At 41.4% G+C, this 15780-nt stretch overlaps 1 protein-coding gene across 4 annotated transcripts in view; it reads right to left on the reverse strand.

Annotated features, from left to right (window-relative positions):
• Positions 1 to 14656, reverse strand: part of LOC139200888 (pleckstrin homology domain-containing family A member 5-like) — a 77840-nt gene extending 63184 nt beyond the window's left edge. For all 4 annotated transcript variants that reach the window (XM_070830052.1, XM_070830053.1, XM_070830051.1 and 1 more), the window contains exons 1-3: positions 14525 to 14656; positions 14339 to 14415; positions 11949 to 12006 (exon numbers count right to left, since the gene is read on the reverse strand). In XM_070830052.1, coding sequence (XP_070686153.1) covers positions 11949 to 12006; positions 14339 to 14415; positions 14525 to 14616 — 227 coding nt within the window. In that variant the 5' untranslated portion in view covers positions 14617 to 14656. The remainder of the gene's footprint in view (positions 1 to 11948; positions 12007 to 14338; positions 14416 to 14524) is intronic.
• Between the last annotated feature and the right edge of the window lie 1124 nt (positions 14657 to 15780).

Here is a 15780-nt window from a genome sequence, read left to right on the forward strand (position 1 = left end):
CATCCACAGAGGCGGAGGAATGCCTGCACACAGTAGTTTGTGATTAGCAGCATAGAGGTGGGAAGGCTGCATTTATCCTTGAGCAAGTAGTGCTGATATTTAAACCACACTCTTGACTTCCAGAGACATTCATCCATACTGCTGCAGAAACATATTGCAAAGGGCTGACAGCTGATTAGACTGATGGATCACTATGTGGGGCAACCATTACTACGGTTATGAAGCCCCTGTCAGCTCACTCCACTGTGGCCTCACCTCTCATTCTCTCACACTCTCACACACCCTCTAACTGAAACTGAAAGCAAGCTGCACAGAGCTGATACGCAGTATGAAAGGACCGACAGATTGATTTCATTGCACCAGCTATTTAAAGGTAACCTATGGAGTTTTTAACCACTAGTGGCAAGGCAGAGTGATGTTTTGATGAGTAGGTCCCCATATTGTTTGTATCCTGATGTCTGCCACTATGTGCAAAACGTGCATGGCATGCACAAGCGCAAGCATGGGGTATACTGCTGTGCATTTCTGCAGATTGCAAAGTGCGGGAACAGGTGGTAGTGGTAATGTGTTGTGGAAGGTCGAACAGCATTATAAAAGTGGAAACACAAAAATATAAGATTTCAAAAGAAAATTAATACAGAGATGATACGATAAGGAAATATTTAAGTGTTGTTCGCAATGTAAGCTTGCTTTGACAAATACACCTCAGTCTAAGTAAGTGGATTCTGACAAAGAGGATAAGGTGAACAAATCGTTTCCTAAAATGTTGGTTTAGCTTTGGAAAAAAAAAAAAAACACAAGCTACTTAAAGATTGAAGAAGATGACAAAAATCCAAGGTGGGCATTTGGGGTAAGGCTTTATACACTATCAAGCTATGCCATTCTCTTCAGGTGAATCATGTGACCTCTGAAACAGACGGCTAGAACTCCGGGAAGCAGGAAGCATGCAGCGCCTCCAAGGCACCAATTTAGATCAAGGGATGAGCATTTAGCAGTTTGTTTTTTCCAGGGTTTTGTGTTTGTTGGACAAACAGCTCGTGCCATTTGTTAGGAGGAACAACAATTTTGGTACATTTTCTGTGACTCTGGACACACTATGGCACATTCTTCTACTGGTAACTCCAGTGATGCCATTAAGCTTGTGGGAAACCCAAATGTACAATATCAATCACAGCAGGTATACATTATTCAATGAGAGACTGTGCAAATATTTGTTTAGGCAGGGATGGCCACACCCAAGGACAGAGCGTGGGAGAGGACTCTGACAGCAGAGGAGTCACTAACCAGTTGAGCAATATGTGAAGTGTATTATCCAGTCACTGCCACCATCTATGCATCCCTCCCTGCCCACAGAGAGAAAACCACATCCCCAGAAAGCAACTTGCTATGCATAGTATACAGATATCATGTCAGGATGTATTTTCAAAAAAGTTTTAAATATCTCTACTCTCTCTCCAATCTGATAGGTCTAATAGTGCCAATACAACTGAGAGAACTTGGTGCTATTTGAAGCAGTCCTGATGACCTGGCAACTATTTGTATCTGTAAAGTGCTCCATCTAGCAGCAGGATTTACTGTGCACTCAAGTCATGATGGGCCTGGTACTAAACCGCATTCACACAGACATACAAGAGGCCTGATAAGTGGTTGTAAAAAGTAGTTTCACTTTGTACTGAGGTTTGTTGGGTATAACTATGGAAGTCCTTCACACGGTTATGGTATTACATAAATACTTTTTAGATGAATGGCTTCTGCAAGTGCCAGAACTGGATGGCCTAGTGAATAAATAAGCCTACCAGCGCATCTAATCTCTCCAAGAAGTGATTAGACCATTAGAAATGAGATAAGGGTTATCAAATCTACATATGGGGCAGCCAGCCACTTATTTCCAATTATTAATGCTCACTTTGGTTCTCAAGAGCAAGGAAACATCAAAGGCTCACACCTAAGGAGCCAAAAGCATCTGTGCTTACTCTGAACTCAAAAAGATACAGATAAGAATTGGGAGACAATGAAAAACTTAGAGAAGAGCCATAGAAAGAAGCAATGTCCTGCTGATTGGTTACATTATGTCTAGCCTAAACGACAAGTGCCGGGGAGAGACAACTGTGGGACATGTGAGGTCTGCAGGGGAAACGGTGCAGTTGACACTGTTGCCAGGAGAGGCACGGGAGGGACTAAGCCAAAGCCACAGGACCAGGAGGGCACGATATTAATCCTTCTACTGCTGCTGCTAAATTGAAAACTTGGCAGCAACCAGTACATCAGAATGGCACAACACCCATTTTTCAATTCCCTGGAAGAGCGTGAAAAGAAGATACACTGCAATACTTTAGTGGACCCTTTTCATGGAGGTGTGATCACTGTGAAACGAGAGGCTCGGATTCTCTTTCTGCATAGCATTTGAAGGGGGGAAAAAAAGGAGGGTACTTACTGCCTGATTTGGATGTGGATTAAGACAAATTCAGAGGCTGAATTGGTAACAATTTGTTTCAGGAAACAGTAGGCTGTTCCAAAGCTCTCTGTGGACATTTTAACATGGTGCTCCAAGAGCTCACAGCTGTAGAACATTTGCGCAGAGCGACGGCTTCCAAAAGCTCTCTAATCATCAAAGACCATCTGGAAAACAACTGGGCCGTGCACTGTCCACTGGACTGAGGTAGACAGACAAGAGAAACAGAGGGAGAAGGAAAAAGATAGTGGGTAGGTGTATGCTTTGTCATGGCATGATATAAGAGGTGTACCATTTTAAGTTTAAGAGATATCCATCACCTAGATCACAGAAGAGACATCATGGAACCAGAGTGAAGACATTTCACTAGCAAATAACATTTGCTTTCCACCTGAACACTCACTCTTGTTGTGTCTCTACGGTATGTCAACTATTCCTCTACTAAACTGGCCCATTAGAAGGATTCAGTCATGCTGGATAAGTATTTAGAAGATTTGACATCAGAGGAGAGCAGAGAACCATCAGGATATCGGGGTCTCACACATGTCTTTAGATCATATGAAATGTTCTCATTGTGCCTCTCAGACTTCATATTCCTCTCTGCTTCCCAATAATGTGAATAAAAAAATGAAGGTAAGTGGACTGCAAAAGTTCTTAAAAATTTAACAACGCTGGCGTATCAAGTTCTTGTATGTAGGCCAAATAGTGAGTGGAATAATAGCTCACCAACAGCATGACCTCCATGAAGGCAGCTGTCCCCAGATTCAACCTGGCACAACATCAGCAAGGGGTGGCTCATTGTGGATTACTACAGGGATTACTCAAGTTCAACAGCTACATCAGCATTAAATCAAAGACACCACACAACTAAGAGGCTTTAGACAGACCAAAGAATTACTGTAGACTGTATGTTCCTCTACTAATTCCAAGATGCAGACCTATATTCAATCAACACATTCCATACCATTGAGGACTAAATACATATTCTTCAGTACTGAGTGTAAAGTGTTTTTTTGTTTGTAAATTGATGACAGTTTAATAATCAGCAAGGCTCATGAGCACTCTGACAGTCTAAAAGTGATTTTAATAAGTCAGATTTCACTTAGAGAGCCATCACCCTCTTACTCTTGATCCTGTTAAAATCAGCCATGCTTCTAGTTTCCAATCCAAACAAAATACTTCCCATAAGATAAAAAGAGTGTACACAGAAAATGCATCAGAAAATGCTGGGGTGGGTAGCCAAGAATGCTATGAACACCAGCAGAGGATAAGTCTGTCTGATGTGGATTTTCACCCAGAAACTGTCTTAATCAGCACCTGGGGCAGTCACTGACATCACAGGGCCTCTTACACATATGTTCACACACAGAGCATCCAAACACCAAGACACAAACACACTTTTCTTCCAGTGCCATCCAGATGGCAGAGACCCCACAGAGAGTGAAACACGAGAGACCAGTCTGAGCGGCTCAAAGCCTGTCTAGTTGACTGTCTGCCTCCCAGTCAGCACCCAGCCCCAGAAGAGAGAGTTATGGAGCAAGAGACAAGGATGATGTACAGCAGATCCCCGTCTACTGGTTTCCCTGCTAAATCACATTACACACACAAGTGAGCTGCATGAGTACCGAGCACTGACAGAGTTAGTGAGTCAGCAGCCACAGCCATCAGAGCCTCCCCTTGCCAAGGGGGTGAGTAAACACTCTCAGAGATTTGCAGTTTGAATAAGGCATTGTCCCTGGTGTGCCATTTATTAATCTTAGCCATGTGTATGGAAAGGAATGTCTCACTTCTTTACAAACATATCGTTAGATATTGCATATGGGCTTCACAGCTATGGTTAAGATGAAGATCAGATTTACTGAAGCACTGAAGCCCCATTATCTATCACTCTTCTGACATTAAATCAGTGAATAATATGGAGTGGCATTTCCTCGAGAGGCCATTATTCTCAGTCATGTAACACCTCAGAGTGTTTTTCTTATACTTTGCCAATTTCCCAAAGACAAAAGGTAACTTCAAACTGTCATTGATCTTTTAAAATTTATTTATAGTCAGTTTAGAAGTTTGCAAGGTGTCTTTCATTTGGTGCGAATTTTCTATGGGTGCTCAAGTTTTCTCCGACATGCAAGAAAAGCAGGTTAGGTGAATTGGAATCTAATTTGCCCATAGTTGTGAGTCATCTGTCACTGTGTGGTAGAGTGGTGGGCTGTCCAGTGTGCACCCTGTTTCTGCCTCTGTGTGCTGGGATAGGCTCTAGCTCCAGCAAAATAAATGAAAGAAACTGGCTCTTCTTGTTGCTTTTATAATAAATCTCTTGAAATACTTCGAGGCACTACCAGCGAGGACACACACGCTGAAGGAGCCACAGTCCGAGACTCATCTATGTGTAAAAGTGGACCGTTGCTACTGATTTAATTGAAAGAAAATACAGAAAGAAGAACCTTTCTGAACATTACCCTCGTAGCAATCCTGCACAGGGTATGGTTAATTAGGTTTGATTAGGTATGCGGTTAGTTTCAGCAGTGGGAGTTAAGTGGTAACATAGTATGAAGCTTAAAAGTTGCTGCTGCCTTATGGTTACTTAGAGTGTAATCTCTAAAAGAAAACTTCCTTCCTTTCCCTTCACCTCAAAAAAGGAGAATTCTTTTTATTTATTTTTATGGCTGAACCATTCCATAAAAGGAAAATATCATGGTTCCGGCTTTGTGAACCCCTTCGGTCACATGCTTGGCGCATTTCTTTTGATGCATTTAGTATCTTGCATAGAATTGTAAATGCGTAATTTGTAGTTTGTTTTTTTTTTACATGCACTAAAGACACTGAATAGATGGAGCCACCAGTGGACCTGGCTGAGCTTCAGAACGAATATATCATGCATCCTGATTTACATCGCTGGCTTAACGTTTGATTGTTGATTAGAACTGATTTTATATTACACTGAAGGTTAACTGTAGTGAAAATATTCTTGTCTGTAGCCGCAATCATTTTTTTCAGAAGAGTTAATTACAGCATGATTGAAACTTGTGATTGATCGCAGCTTTCTTTTTTATTAAGGGACACTTGTGCACCAGAGCAGGCACTAACCGTGAAGCAAACATTTAATCTAATCATGTTTAAGTCGCCTAAATGTGGAGAACAAAATTGTGATCCCTTATTGAAGAATTATTAAATAAATGTACAGCCCTGTCTTGCATTTAATTTTATTCCAAGTCCCCAGCACTTGCTCACCTTTCTCACTCTAACTACAGTAGCTTAAAGGTTACGTAATCAGGTCTGATATAAGGCTTTTCTCACAGATAGAAGCTTGGATTATTCCCTGGTGGGAAGAGAGAGCCTTTAAAGTCTGTCATAACTGTGTGTCTGACAGTTATAGAGGGCTCACAGGGGCTCCTGTCGTGTTTTGCCCTGAAAGATTAAGACCTCAACTCTCAAATCTGACTACATTGCCGATGAAGCTACAAACAAAGCCAATGCAGGCCCACGTAGACAGAAATGTGAATAAATGTGAGCTCATTTCTCAGATTGTCCCCTCGTATTAGGGGGATTTTTACTCACTTTCGCTGGTGTCACTCATGAAAATCAAAACAAATCCCCTATGCTTGAAGCCTGTGACATGCTAATTCACTCTTCAGATCTTTGATAAGATGCCTCATTTTACTGATGCCCTGAAGTGTCAGTGTCTGAAGATGAAACTTAGAACGAGAAGAGGCAGGACAAGACCAGCAATTCTGCTACGGACAAATGGCATGAAAAGTGACACTTTTATGGAATTTAACTATGTGAATGCTGTTTAAATGTTCCATTAAATGTACTGAAAGTGTAGCGCATTTTGAAAGGTGCATCCCCCAAAATATTTCTTTAACGTGGCTATAATCAATATTTTTTGGATCAATGTGAAAGGGTCGCTTGTATTGACAAACCCACAGAGAAAGGAGCGGTTTTCAGTTGAACTATTTTGATTTCATTATTTTCATTGCTATCACGGTGTAATTTTCAACTAAAATGGGCAAGTGTTTTCAGCAAAAAAGCTCCAAAAAGTCACTGTACACCACCTGCTCAGCACCAAAGGACAGACAGACAAAGTTAGCAAACAGCTGATGAACACAGTGAAGCATTTAGCAGCGAAAGAGTCAGATATTTCCATCAGTGGAGATCAAAAACAGGAAAAAGGCAGCAAGAATTAGTTGCCAGGTGGCCAGAGACACATCTTCACATAAATGCTAATGCTGTTCTGTATCTGCTGGATGTTTAAACAGGCGACTAGTGGCAAACATGTTTGCCATATCAACTTAAGAGGTGACAAAAAGTCAGTGCAGCTTATATGTCATTTTAGAGGTTATCAATAAAAAAAACACAGAGTCATCAAAGAAGAGGATTCGATTATTTATCTTTGAGTGACAATTACCACAATGGAATATTGATCCACATCACAGTAACCCAATACTCCCACTTTTAAAAGTGCAGTCAGCCGGTGTGTGGGCCTTTAAAGCACAAAATGAGCCAGTAGCTAAACAGAGATCCGCTTGAGAGATTTTTGTCATAATTGGCCAAATTTCAATTGACATGCTTTCCTCTGTTCTGAGTGATGAATTATGCAACAGCAGAAGTGAACAGCCTAATGAAAGTGGTGGTTGCAGAGCAGACTTGTACAATATTTATATTTTATGTTGCACTTAATACTGATGAGCACTGGGAAGCTGCAAATTTTTCTCAAACGCTGATAAGATGTCACCAAATTAAATATTAATAAATGAGCAGCAATCAAGACAGACTCTTGATCTACAGCACTGTCGGGGTCAACTCCATTTGAGCATCCACCTACTGTACTTATTACTCACTCATTAGCCTTCAAAACAAGATGTCAGCCACCTCATTGTGTAACCTACCACAATTATTCTTTGGCAGTTAAGTTTTCCCCCTTTTTCCAGGCAGAATAATTGAGACAAGAATAGCGAACAAAGAGAGGGAACTGGCAGGAGATCTGCACCTTTCTATTCATATAAATAAATGGTGTAAACGCTGAATCCATGAAGCAATAAACTCATATTTTCGCTCACCACTCTCCTTCTGAAATATCAAGCCTTTTGCACCAGTCAAACTACCTTCAGCCCATTTATCCTCGTACACGCTTTAGAAAGGTCTTCACAGGTTAAGAATCCTCATTAGCGGACTGTGGTAGACAAAGGTTTTGACAAAATACTGGTTGAATTGCCCAAATCATGTCCCACCGTCTTGTTCGAAATGAGGCTTAAGTTAAAATGTGGGATTATGTGCTACGGAGATAAAATTGAAAACACAAATCTGCCAGATGGCAAAGTCTCAAAACATCGATTACGTCACAAACAAAAACATACTGAACAAATACTGCACTCTGAATGGCTGCAGAATTTACTAGTAGTACCAAGAAAGGGATACAGAGAATAACGTCATGAAAATAATATGTCCAATGCCTTGACTCTCCATATAGTATGCTGCAGAGAGCCTATGTGGTATTCCGTATTTTGCATGAATTCTGCATGAAAGTGCATCAGCATCAGAGAGCGTAGCTGCAGATCTTTGCACAAAAATGTAGTTCAATAAGAGATAAGTCTCCCAGCTCCCAACTCTTGACATAGGGAACAAAGTAAGAGATAGGTAATCTAAAGGAAAAAGTGGCTGCCGCTCTGATGTGTGGATTATTCTTTAAGCTCTTGGAGGACCAAAGCAGCAGACTGGCTGGATAGAGTTCAGCGTTCTCTGATTTATCGCAATTTCAGCAATTGAGACCAAGGCCAAAAGCCATTGGCTTAAAACTTGATTGTATTAGGACTAATGGATGGGTGTTATTGACCCGTTACTCTCTCCTCAATGAGGCTTAGCAGATGCAAACATGCAAAGATACTGTGTGTGTGTGTATTTGATCGGTATACATTCTTCAGAAAAAATATGCATACATATGTGAAAAGAAATTTTAATTTCACATATTTATGTATGAGGTCTATTTTTCACTGCCTGTAGTCCAGTAAGGCTTGGAAACAAAACAGTTACAAAACACAGACTTTCCTTATCCATGTGTGTGTGAATGACATTAACACTTCCTCATGATCTCATTCTCTTATAGTAGGGAAGCAAGTTCAGGCCACTTGACACATAGTTCCCCAAACTAAACACCAGGTCAGCACTGAGCCACCTGCAAACACCCCAGACTGCTCAGTCTGAGGAGAGCAGCAAGCCATGACTGATTCAATTAACATCTGCACTGACCTTCACTCATTCAAAGCTGACAGTACCATGAAATAATTAAATCTTGTGACGGGCCTTGCGTCTAGTTCACACTATCACACCAACAATCTGCACCTTACACATCCCGTCAAGAGGACAGTCTACGTCAGCACAATCTGCTCCTTGATGCTCACACTGTGTAACCTGATGGTTACAGCAAAGCCGCACAGCCAGCACTGAATGGGCCAGATCCTTTCACAGGCTCAAAAAACACTAGACTCATAGAACTGAGTCAATGAGCACGTCTCTATTTCATAAGTCAAGAGGAGGTTATTGTTTTTTGTTGTTTGCTGTTTGTGTATATGAAAATGCAAAAATCTAACTCCAAGTTTGCAAAACACGATGAAGAAGTAATGATAACATCCTGTAAAACATAAGGCACAGACTTATCCAGCTGTCATCGGGCTAATGGTTTTGGACAGTTTTCAGAGGCTTTTATTGGCAGCCTTGCATAAAACCTCAAAATGTCCCATGTGCTGTCCAAGACAGTTATCGCATAAACCTGTCAACGAGTCTCTATGTCAAAACAGTGACTCACAATGAAATAACAGGCATGGATTTACATAGTCCAATTACTCAAGTTTACAGTGAGTACATCTAAGACTGACAAATTGATCTTGTGCCTTGAATGGACCACACTTGTTTATCCGCACACACAGGCATCTTAAAAGACATGAATATACAGAGTTGTGACCATATAAATAGAATGATAATAAGCTCCTGCTAAGTAAAACAACAAAGAGAGACCTCTTGGGCCAGTCCCACTAAACAGTCTGGGAAAATGTATCTTGCTAAAGCAGCGCAAACAAGCCCAACTGTGGCAGCGTCGGTCACATGTAGGCTAATTATCTGCATTTCACCCCCAAAGTCTACATCAGCTTTCATTTAAACGTAACAGTGTGTAACATGTCGTATGCCTACAAATATTTACTGCAGACCCTCTACAAAAGGAACTGCACATGACATGTTTTAATACTGGCAATATGAAATAAATCCTTATTTCAAATGCAACTCAGCCTTTATCTTTCATTTAGAATAAATGTTCATAAATAAATGACAAGTAGGTAAATGACATGCACCACTAATGACTGACAGAGGAGAGTACAGAAATAGAGGGGCAGATGACAGAGAATTGAGAGACTCCATAATGGTGGTGAGGGGGAGGTAATCTATTGAGCTGCAGTGTGTACTTCTGGGGTGAACTCTTGCTAAATTAACAATACCCCACACAAATGAATAATGATCTCTACTTGTTGTAAAGCTTTTACATATCACAGATTTGGTCGCATTGTGGGACAGCTTTTGATTAAGGTCAAAACAAGAAGATATGCTGGGGCTGTGTCTCTGTGCTTTGCCGTTTTACTTGCTCATCTGCAGTTCAGAACAGACTCAGTTAAATCAGCCGAACACATGTTTTTGTTTGCACTTTGATTATTGTGATTGTCACAAGTAATTACAGGTAACGAACAAAATCACGTGTGGTTCCCCTACTTCTTTGAAAATAAACAAATAAAACCCTCTGTACAGAGCAGTGGTGCAGCAGCTAATAAGTGGTCGCTGTAAATTGTCTTATTTCCTTAGTCAGATAATCAATAAGCTTCCTCTTGCTATTAACACAAGTGAGGTAGATTTTAAATGTCTGTGACCACACAATAATACATTAGCTTCAGAAGAGTCCGCAGCTGAGCTCATACATTATGAACAGGTGATATTCTATGATAGACTTACCATTCAAGGTAAAAAATTAAAAATTAAAAAATATGTTATGAAAATAATTAGTATCTTGCATTCAGTAATGTGACTACAGTGACCTCTATTGACAGCTAAGTGATTTGTAGAAGAAACAGCAACTGGGTTTAGACCTCTACAATTCAGGTTTAAACTTATTCTAAAAGTTAAAATGTGTCGAAAATGCAGTTGGTGTTCTTTTATTTTCAAAATGCGGTTTGTGTACTCGCAGGAGACAGCATGATAAGTTTGAGACTTGCTTCACAGATAACATTACCGTGTCATTGGACTGTGCCAGAATCATAGTGATCAACTAATGACTGTGGTCCCCGAGTCTGTTTTGCACTGAGAAGCTGTGATAAAATACTGGAATACAAAATTACAGCCTTTCAGTCGGACTGCCTGGCAACCTGCCACATGGAGCTCCTCAAATTCATGGGGAAGGCAAAGACGGAGAGAGGATTCAGTGAGGATAATAAAGCATAATATCCTAAATTCGTTGCCTGTGTATTGCAGCGTCTTCAATCAAACAATAGCATTCTTGTATTTTTACAGAGAAATTCGTACCTACTGTGTAAAAGGAGCACTTTACTAGGACATGCAAAATGACAAAATACTTCAGCCCATATCCTTGGATTTAAAACATTCTGAGGACGGATGATGAATCAGTGCAGACTGAATGACAGCACTTGTGATCTCTTCTCATTAGTTGCATGCACCAGGCTACCATGGAGGAGAGAAGGGAAAATGTAAAATATGCTGTAGATGAGCTGTAGCTCAAAGTCTATGTGATAGCCAACTTTTAAAGCAATTCATGCAGATTCTAGTCTTCAAATAGAGAGGGGCACAAAAAAACCTGAATGAACCAAATAGTGGACATGCCATGTCACATTTCCACCTGCCCACACAGCACAAACAAATGAACAAACTGGGGATATGAGGTTCAAACAAAATCAATAGAATGAGACTATAAATAAGACAACTGTGTAATTTTAAACTTTGAACAGACCATCTAAACCCAAACAGTGAGGATGTTTTTTGACAGGTTAATAACTGTAACTTTGGCTCAAACTCCCCAAGAAGGCTGAGCTCTAAAAAGGGTAGGTCTGAATAAATAAAAACAGCTCACAAGAAGACAGCAGTCACACTTTGCCCAATGTCTGTCTCGTGTTTGCACAATGTTCCTGTGTAATCATTAACTTTTGCGATAGGCTTCTACAGTACAGAAATAGGGAGTAAAGGTTCCAAATTTACAGCCATGCCATATTTCCTCCCTAAAACACAGCACGTTTTACAGAGTAACACAGCATTTGAATGATGTTTTCATGCATTTTTAGGCAACTAAACATGCAATAAATAAATTCCTGTTTAGATTCAAGGCACGCTGCAATCATGGTGGCATGCAAAGGTGAAGGGCATTGAATTCATATGGCATGTCTGCATATTGTATGCAGATTCTGGGAATATCATGGGCGTGTGTCTTGTTGGGGGAGGTTGTTAAACTCACTTGATAAAACAACGCGCACCCTCGAAAGTAAATCCTTCCTCCCATCCAGTGGGTAGGTCTGTAAAAGAAAAGGAGGTGGGCAAAAACACATCAACACAAACTGGTGGAACAAACAGGTGTGTGTATTAAATTAACTAAGGCTACGTATTACCAGCTTTCAGTTCACACACTGAGATGCTGAGCTAATTAGAAATTGGTAAGAGTGCTCCGATCAATCAATCATTATCCACCGATATTCGTTCTAAATTGTTTGATCGGTGGTCTCTGATCAGAATAACCGAACCGATCAGATGACACAAAGTAGCTCCGGTTTGATTGACAGGCCACACTCAATTTAGTGGCGAGACCGACGACAAGGAAAAAGTTGTAGCATCCCGGTGGAGAAGTGAGCAGAGGCCTGATGAGCTGCTTGTTTTTAGCCTCAGAGGCTACAGGGCTAGCATCTGTTGTGTGTACACAGCATCTCAAGTCCAATCCAGTAAAAACTGAGGATTTTACCAGATAAAACTAATAAACAATCAGACAAACCAGATAGACGGGGGTCTGTCCAAGGTTTTAGTCAGTAAAATCCTCTGTTGTTCATTGACCGGCCTTCATTCACTGTGTATACATGACAGAAAGTAGCCCAGAGGAGTGGACTACTACACAAGATTGGTGGGTTGGCAAGGTATGCTGAGCCTAAAGCCTGGGTTTTCAGTGTCACAAAGGTGGATCTGCTTCAACTTGGCTAGATGAGCATTACTTATGCAGAAAACTCAATCTGGTCTGGAGAAGGTTTTAAGGAGTTTCAAATCGCCACCCTCTGTTTCCCTGATGATATTCTCTATGAGCGATTTAGATTCTCACCTGAGGGAACATGTCACACAGGCAAACTGATTGAGCCATACGCAAGTAACACTACAGAACAAAGCTGAAGCAAAACTGTAGCATCATTGTCACAGGAACCTACAGCATTCAGCTGATGTGTAGCAAAACTTGGTGTGTTGTGCGCATTTAGATTTTGTTCCATTTTTTCCTATTTGATTTTAATCTTATTCATTTTATTCCACAGAAAAGTTTTAGTTTTAAAGCTCTAAGCTGTGCACATGTTGCCTGCCAATAAATAAACAGCTGTCAATTCATGAAACTTTCGCATCTCTTAAAATCAATTATTAATATACAATGTTGTTAAGAATAGTTAAATAAATAAGTAAATAATGCTACACAGTAAATGGAAGCCTTCAAATAGACCCCATGATCAGTGATCAGTATTGGCAGATACTGCACCCATCGATCAGTGATCGGCCCCAGAAATCCTGATCGCTTCATCATTTGGTCTTTAAAATGGGTGCAAACAGTAAAAACTACCTATAATACATTCTTAAAGCTCAACGTATCATATTCACAATGCTTGTTTAGTTTGACCATCAGTCCAAAACCCAAAAATATTCCATTTGCTATAGCTTAACATAAGGCAAATAAAGGTAGAAAATCGTCACAAGTGTGATGTGGGAACTAATGAGCATTTGGCAGTTTAGCTTGAAAAATTAGTCCTTCAGCATCCAAATATTTGCAATCAAATTGTTTGGGCAATCGGTTAATGGGCTGATTGTTGTAGGTCTAATGGCTTTGGCTTATGGGAAATTCTGATGGCCATTTTTTTACTGCTTTATAGACAAAGCAGATTCATCATTTATGGAAATAATCGTCAGCAGCAGCCCTGTTGAGATGCAGCAGCTACTCAGTAACATTAGTGGGAATGCTCTGCAGAGACTTGGGGTTATAAGAGGAGGCTGCTGCATGGTCACGTCGTCAGTATAATACATTGCAATGAGTTCATTTTACCACATAAAACAGTGCGTTTAAGATGTGTTTGGAGCTTCTTTTTTTTTTTTGTTTTTTTTTTTTTTTTAAGCGGTGGCGTAAAGGAAGACAATTTCGTAAATGTACAGCCAAGCTTTAGTGGCAGCTGTTGCTGTACAGTCGCCTGTCAGAGTGGAGACCGTTCAGCTGTATTACCTGAACAACAGCAAGTGGAGAATAGCGCTGCATGTCGGACTACATGACAAACAGAGGGCGACATTAATTTACAAGCCGCTGGTTGGTTGTAAAAGTCGCCGTTTTGCAAGTTCACAAGCGGCTAAAGTCCCAAAGTCTAAAGAATGAGAGCTTCACGGGGAAGTGGCTCGAGCAGGGGCAGAGGTGGACACGAGAGGGCTCACTTTCCACAGCACGAGCGACACAGAAGCCCACTCGCGCATTAAGAAACACAGCATGGATGTCACAGCCTCTGTGTCAGTGTCTCAGCGTGGGAAGTCTCGGTTTTGTTGGGTGTCAGCTAACAACAACAGCAACACATGACATGGCGAACACGAGAGACACATGAGGGAAACTTGACAGTGACGCCTCACCTGGAGTTTTTCTGTGGCCGGTTATCACCGCCTCGCCGCTCACTGGATGCAGCCAGGTTGTACTCTTTGCCTCTTCGCTGTTGAAGAGAGAGAGAAACGCATTCATTAAATACGCGGCGACTTTGCTCAGAATCACAAACGGGCAGAAACGACTTGAGCCGTCTCCTCTCCAATGGGGATAATTACTTAATGAAGAAGACGCGTCCGTCCCGAGTGACCCCATAACTCCAAGAAGAAGGGAGACAAGAAATCCACTCCGGCTGTAGATCCGCCGCCATGTCTGCCAAAGCTGTATGACAACCGCGCGGCTCCGCTCTCACAGGCAGCGCGTACACGGAAACCTTGGCAACGGCGGATGGCTGAGGGGGGGGCGGAGGTTGCAGGAGGGGGGGGGGCAGGACAGACAGGTACAGTCAGCCCTTGTGTCTGTGTTGAGATGACTTCACCGACAGAGGCTGAACATGTTCATTACTAGAAGTGATGGAAATTCAAGTTGCTTTTCTCTGCTTTTTGTTGTTGCATTTTGGATGCTAACAAAGACACCTCTCAGAAGAGTGGGGGGCAGGGCCAGATTAACCTGCCAGGGAGCCCCCAGGGGGTAAAATTGATCCGCAGGGGCCCCTATGAGCCATTTCCACTGTAGACGGTTTGACTTGTTACCACAGGAAACATTAATTGTCCCTGTAAGACTGTGAACCACACTGCACATCGCCAGGACCCAAACAATGGCCTCTTTTCCACCGCAGGAATCTTTGTCATTTTCCCGGGATTTCGCTGATTGGTGGAACACACTACAGTGTTCCGCACTTCCGTCCACCCGCCATGTTTAAACCAGTGTGGCTGCAAACTTGTTTATTTCATTTCTACGAGCTTCACTTCCTTTGTGTTTTAATCATTTGGAAAATGGAGCTACGAGAAGTGGACGGACGACGAGGTCCAGGCTCTTTTTAGCGTATTTACCGAGGAAGAAATTCAGCGGGACTTCCGAGTCAAAACGACCGAGTCTATGGAAGAATAGCAGACAAGCTGGTGAAGCTAAATGTAGGACACACGCCGAAACAAAGTTCGTGAAAAGTTGAAGAAACTTAAGCAAGATTATAAGAAGCTGAAGGACCACAACAGTCGCAGTGGGTCCGACCGCCGTACTAACAATTTGTTTTACCACGCCCCCATACGTCATCAGCCTGATTTGAATACATTTACTGGAACTTTGAGGTGCGGTGGAAACGCAAACCACACAGATTACCAGGAATTATTTTACACAGGTAAATAAATTCCTGGTAATAAAAAATCCTGGAAATGTTGGTGGTAAATAAATTCCTGGAAATAAAAGTTACTTAACTGTATTATTTGCACTTGAGCTTTCTTGATAAGGACAGAGCGCAACATGTCATAGCCTACTTTGAAAAACCACGTCCAACAGAGAGGAAAACAATCTGCAA

Source organism: Pempheris klunzingeri, chromosome 5 (genome assembly GCF_042242105.1).
Source record: "Pempheris klunzingeri isolate RE-2024b chromosome 5, fPemKlu1.hap1, whole genome shotgun sequence".
Taxonomy (NCBI): domain Eukaryota; kingdom Metazoa; phylum Chordata; class Actinopteri; order Acropomatiformes; family Pempheridae; genus Pempheris; species Pempheris klunzingeri.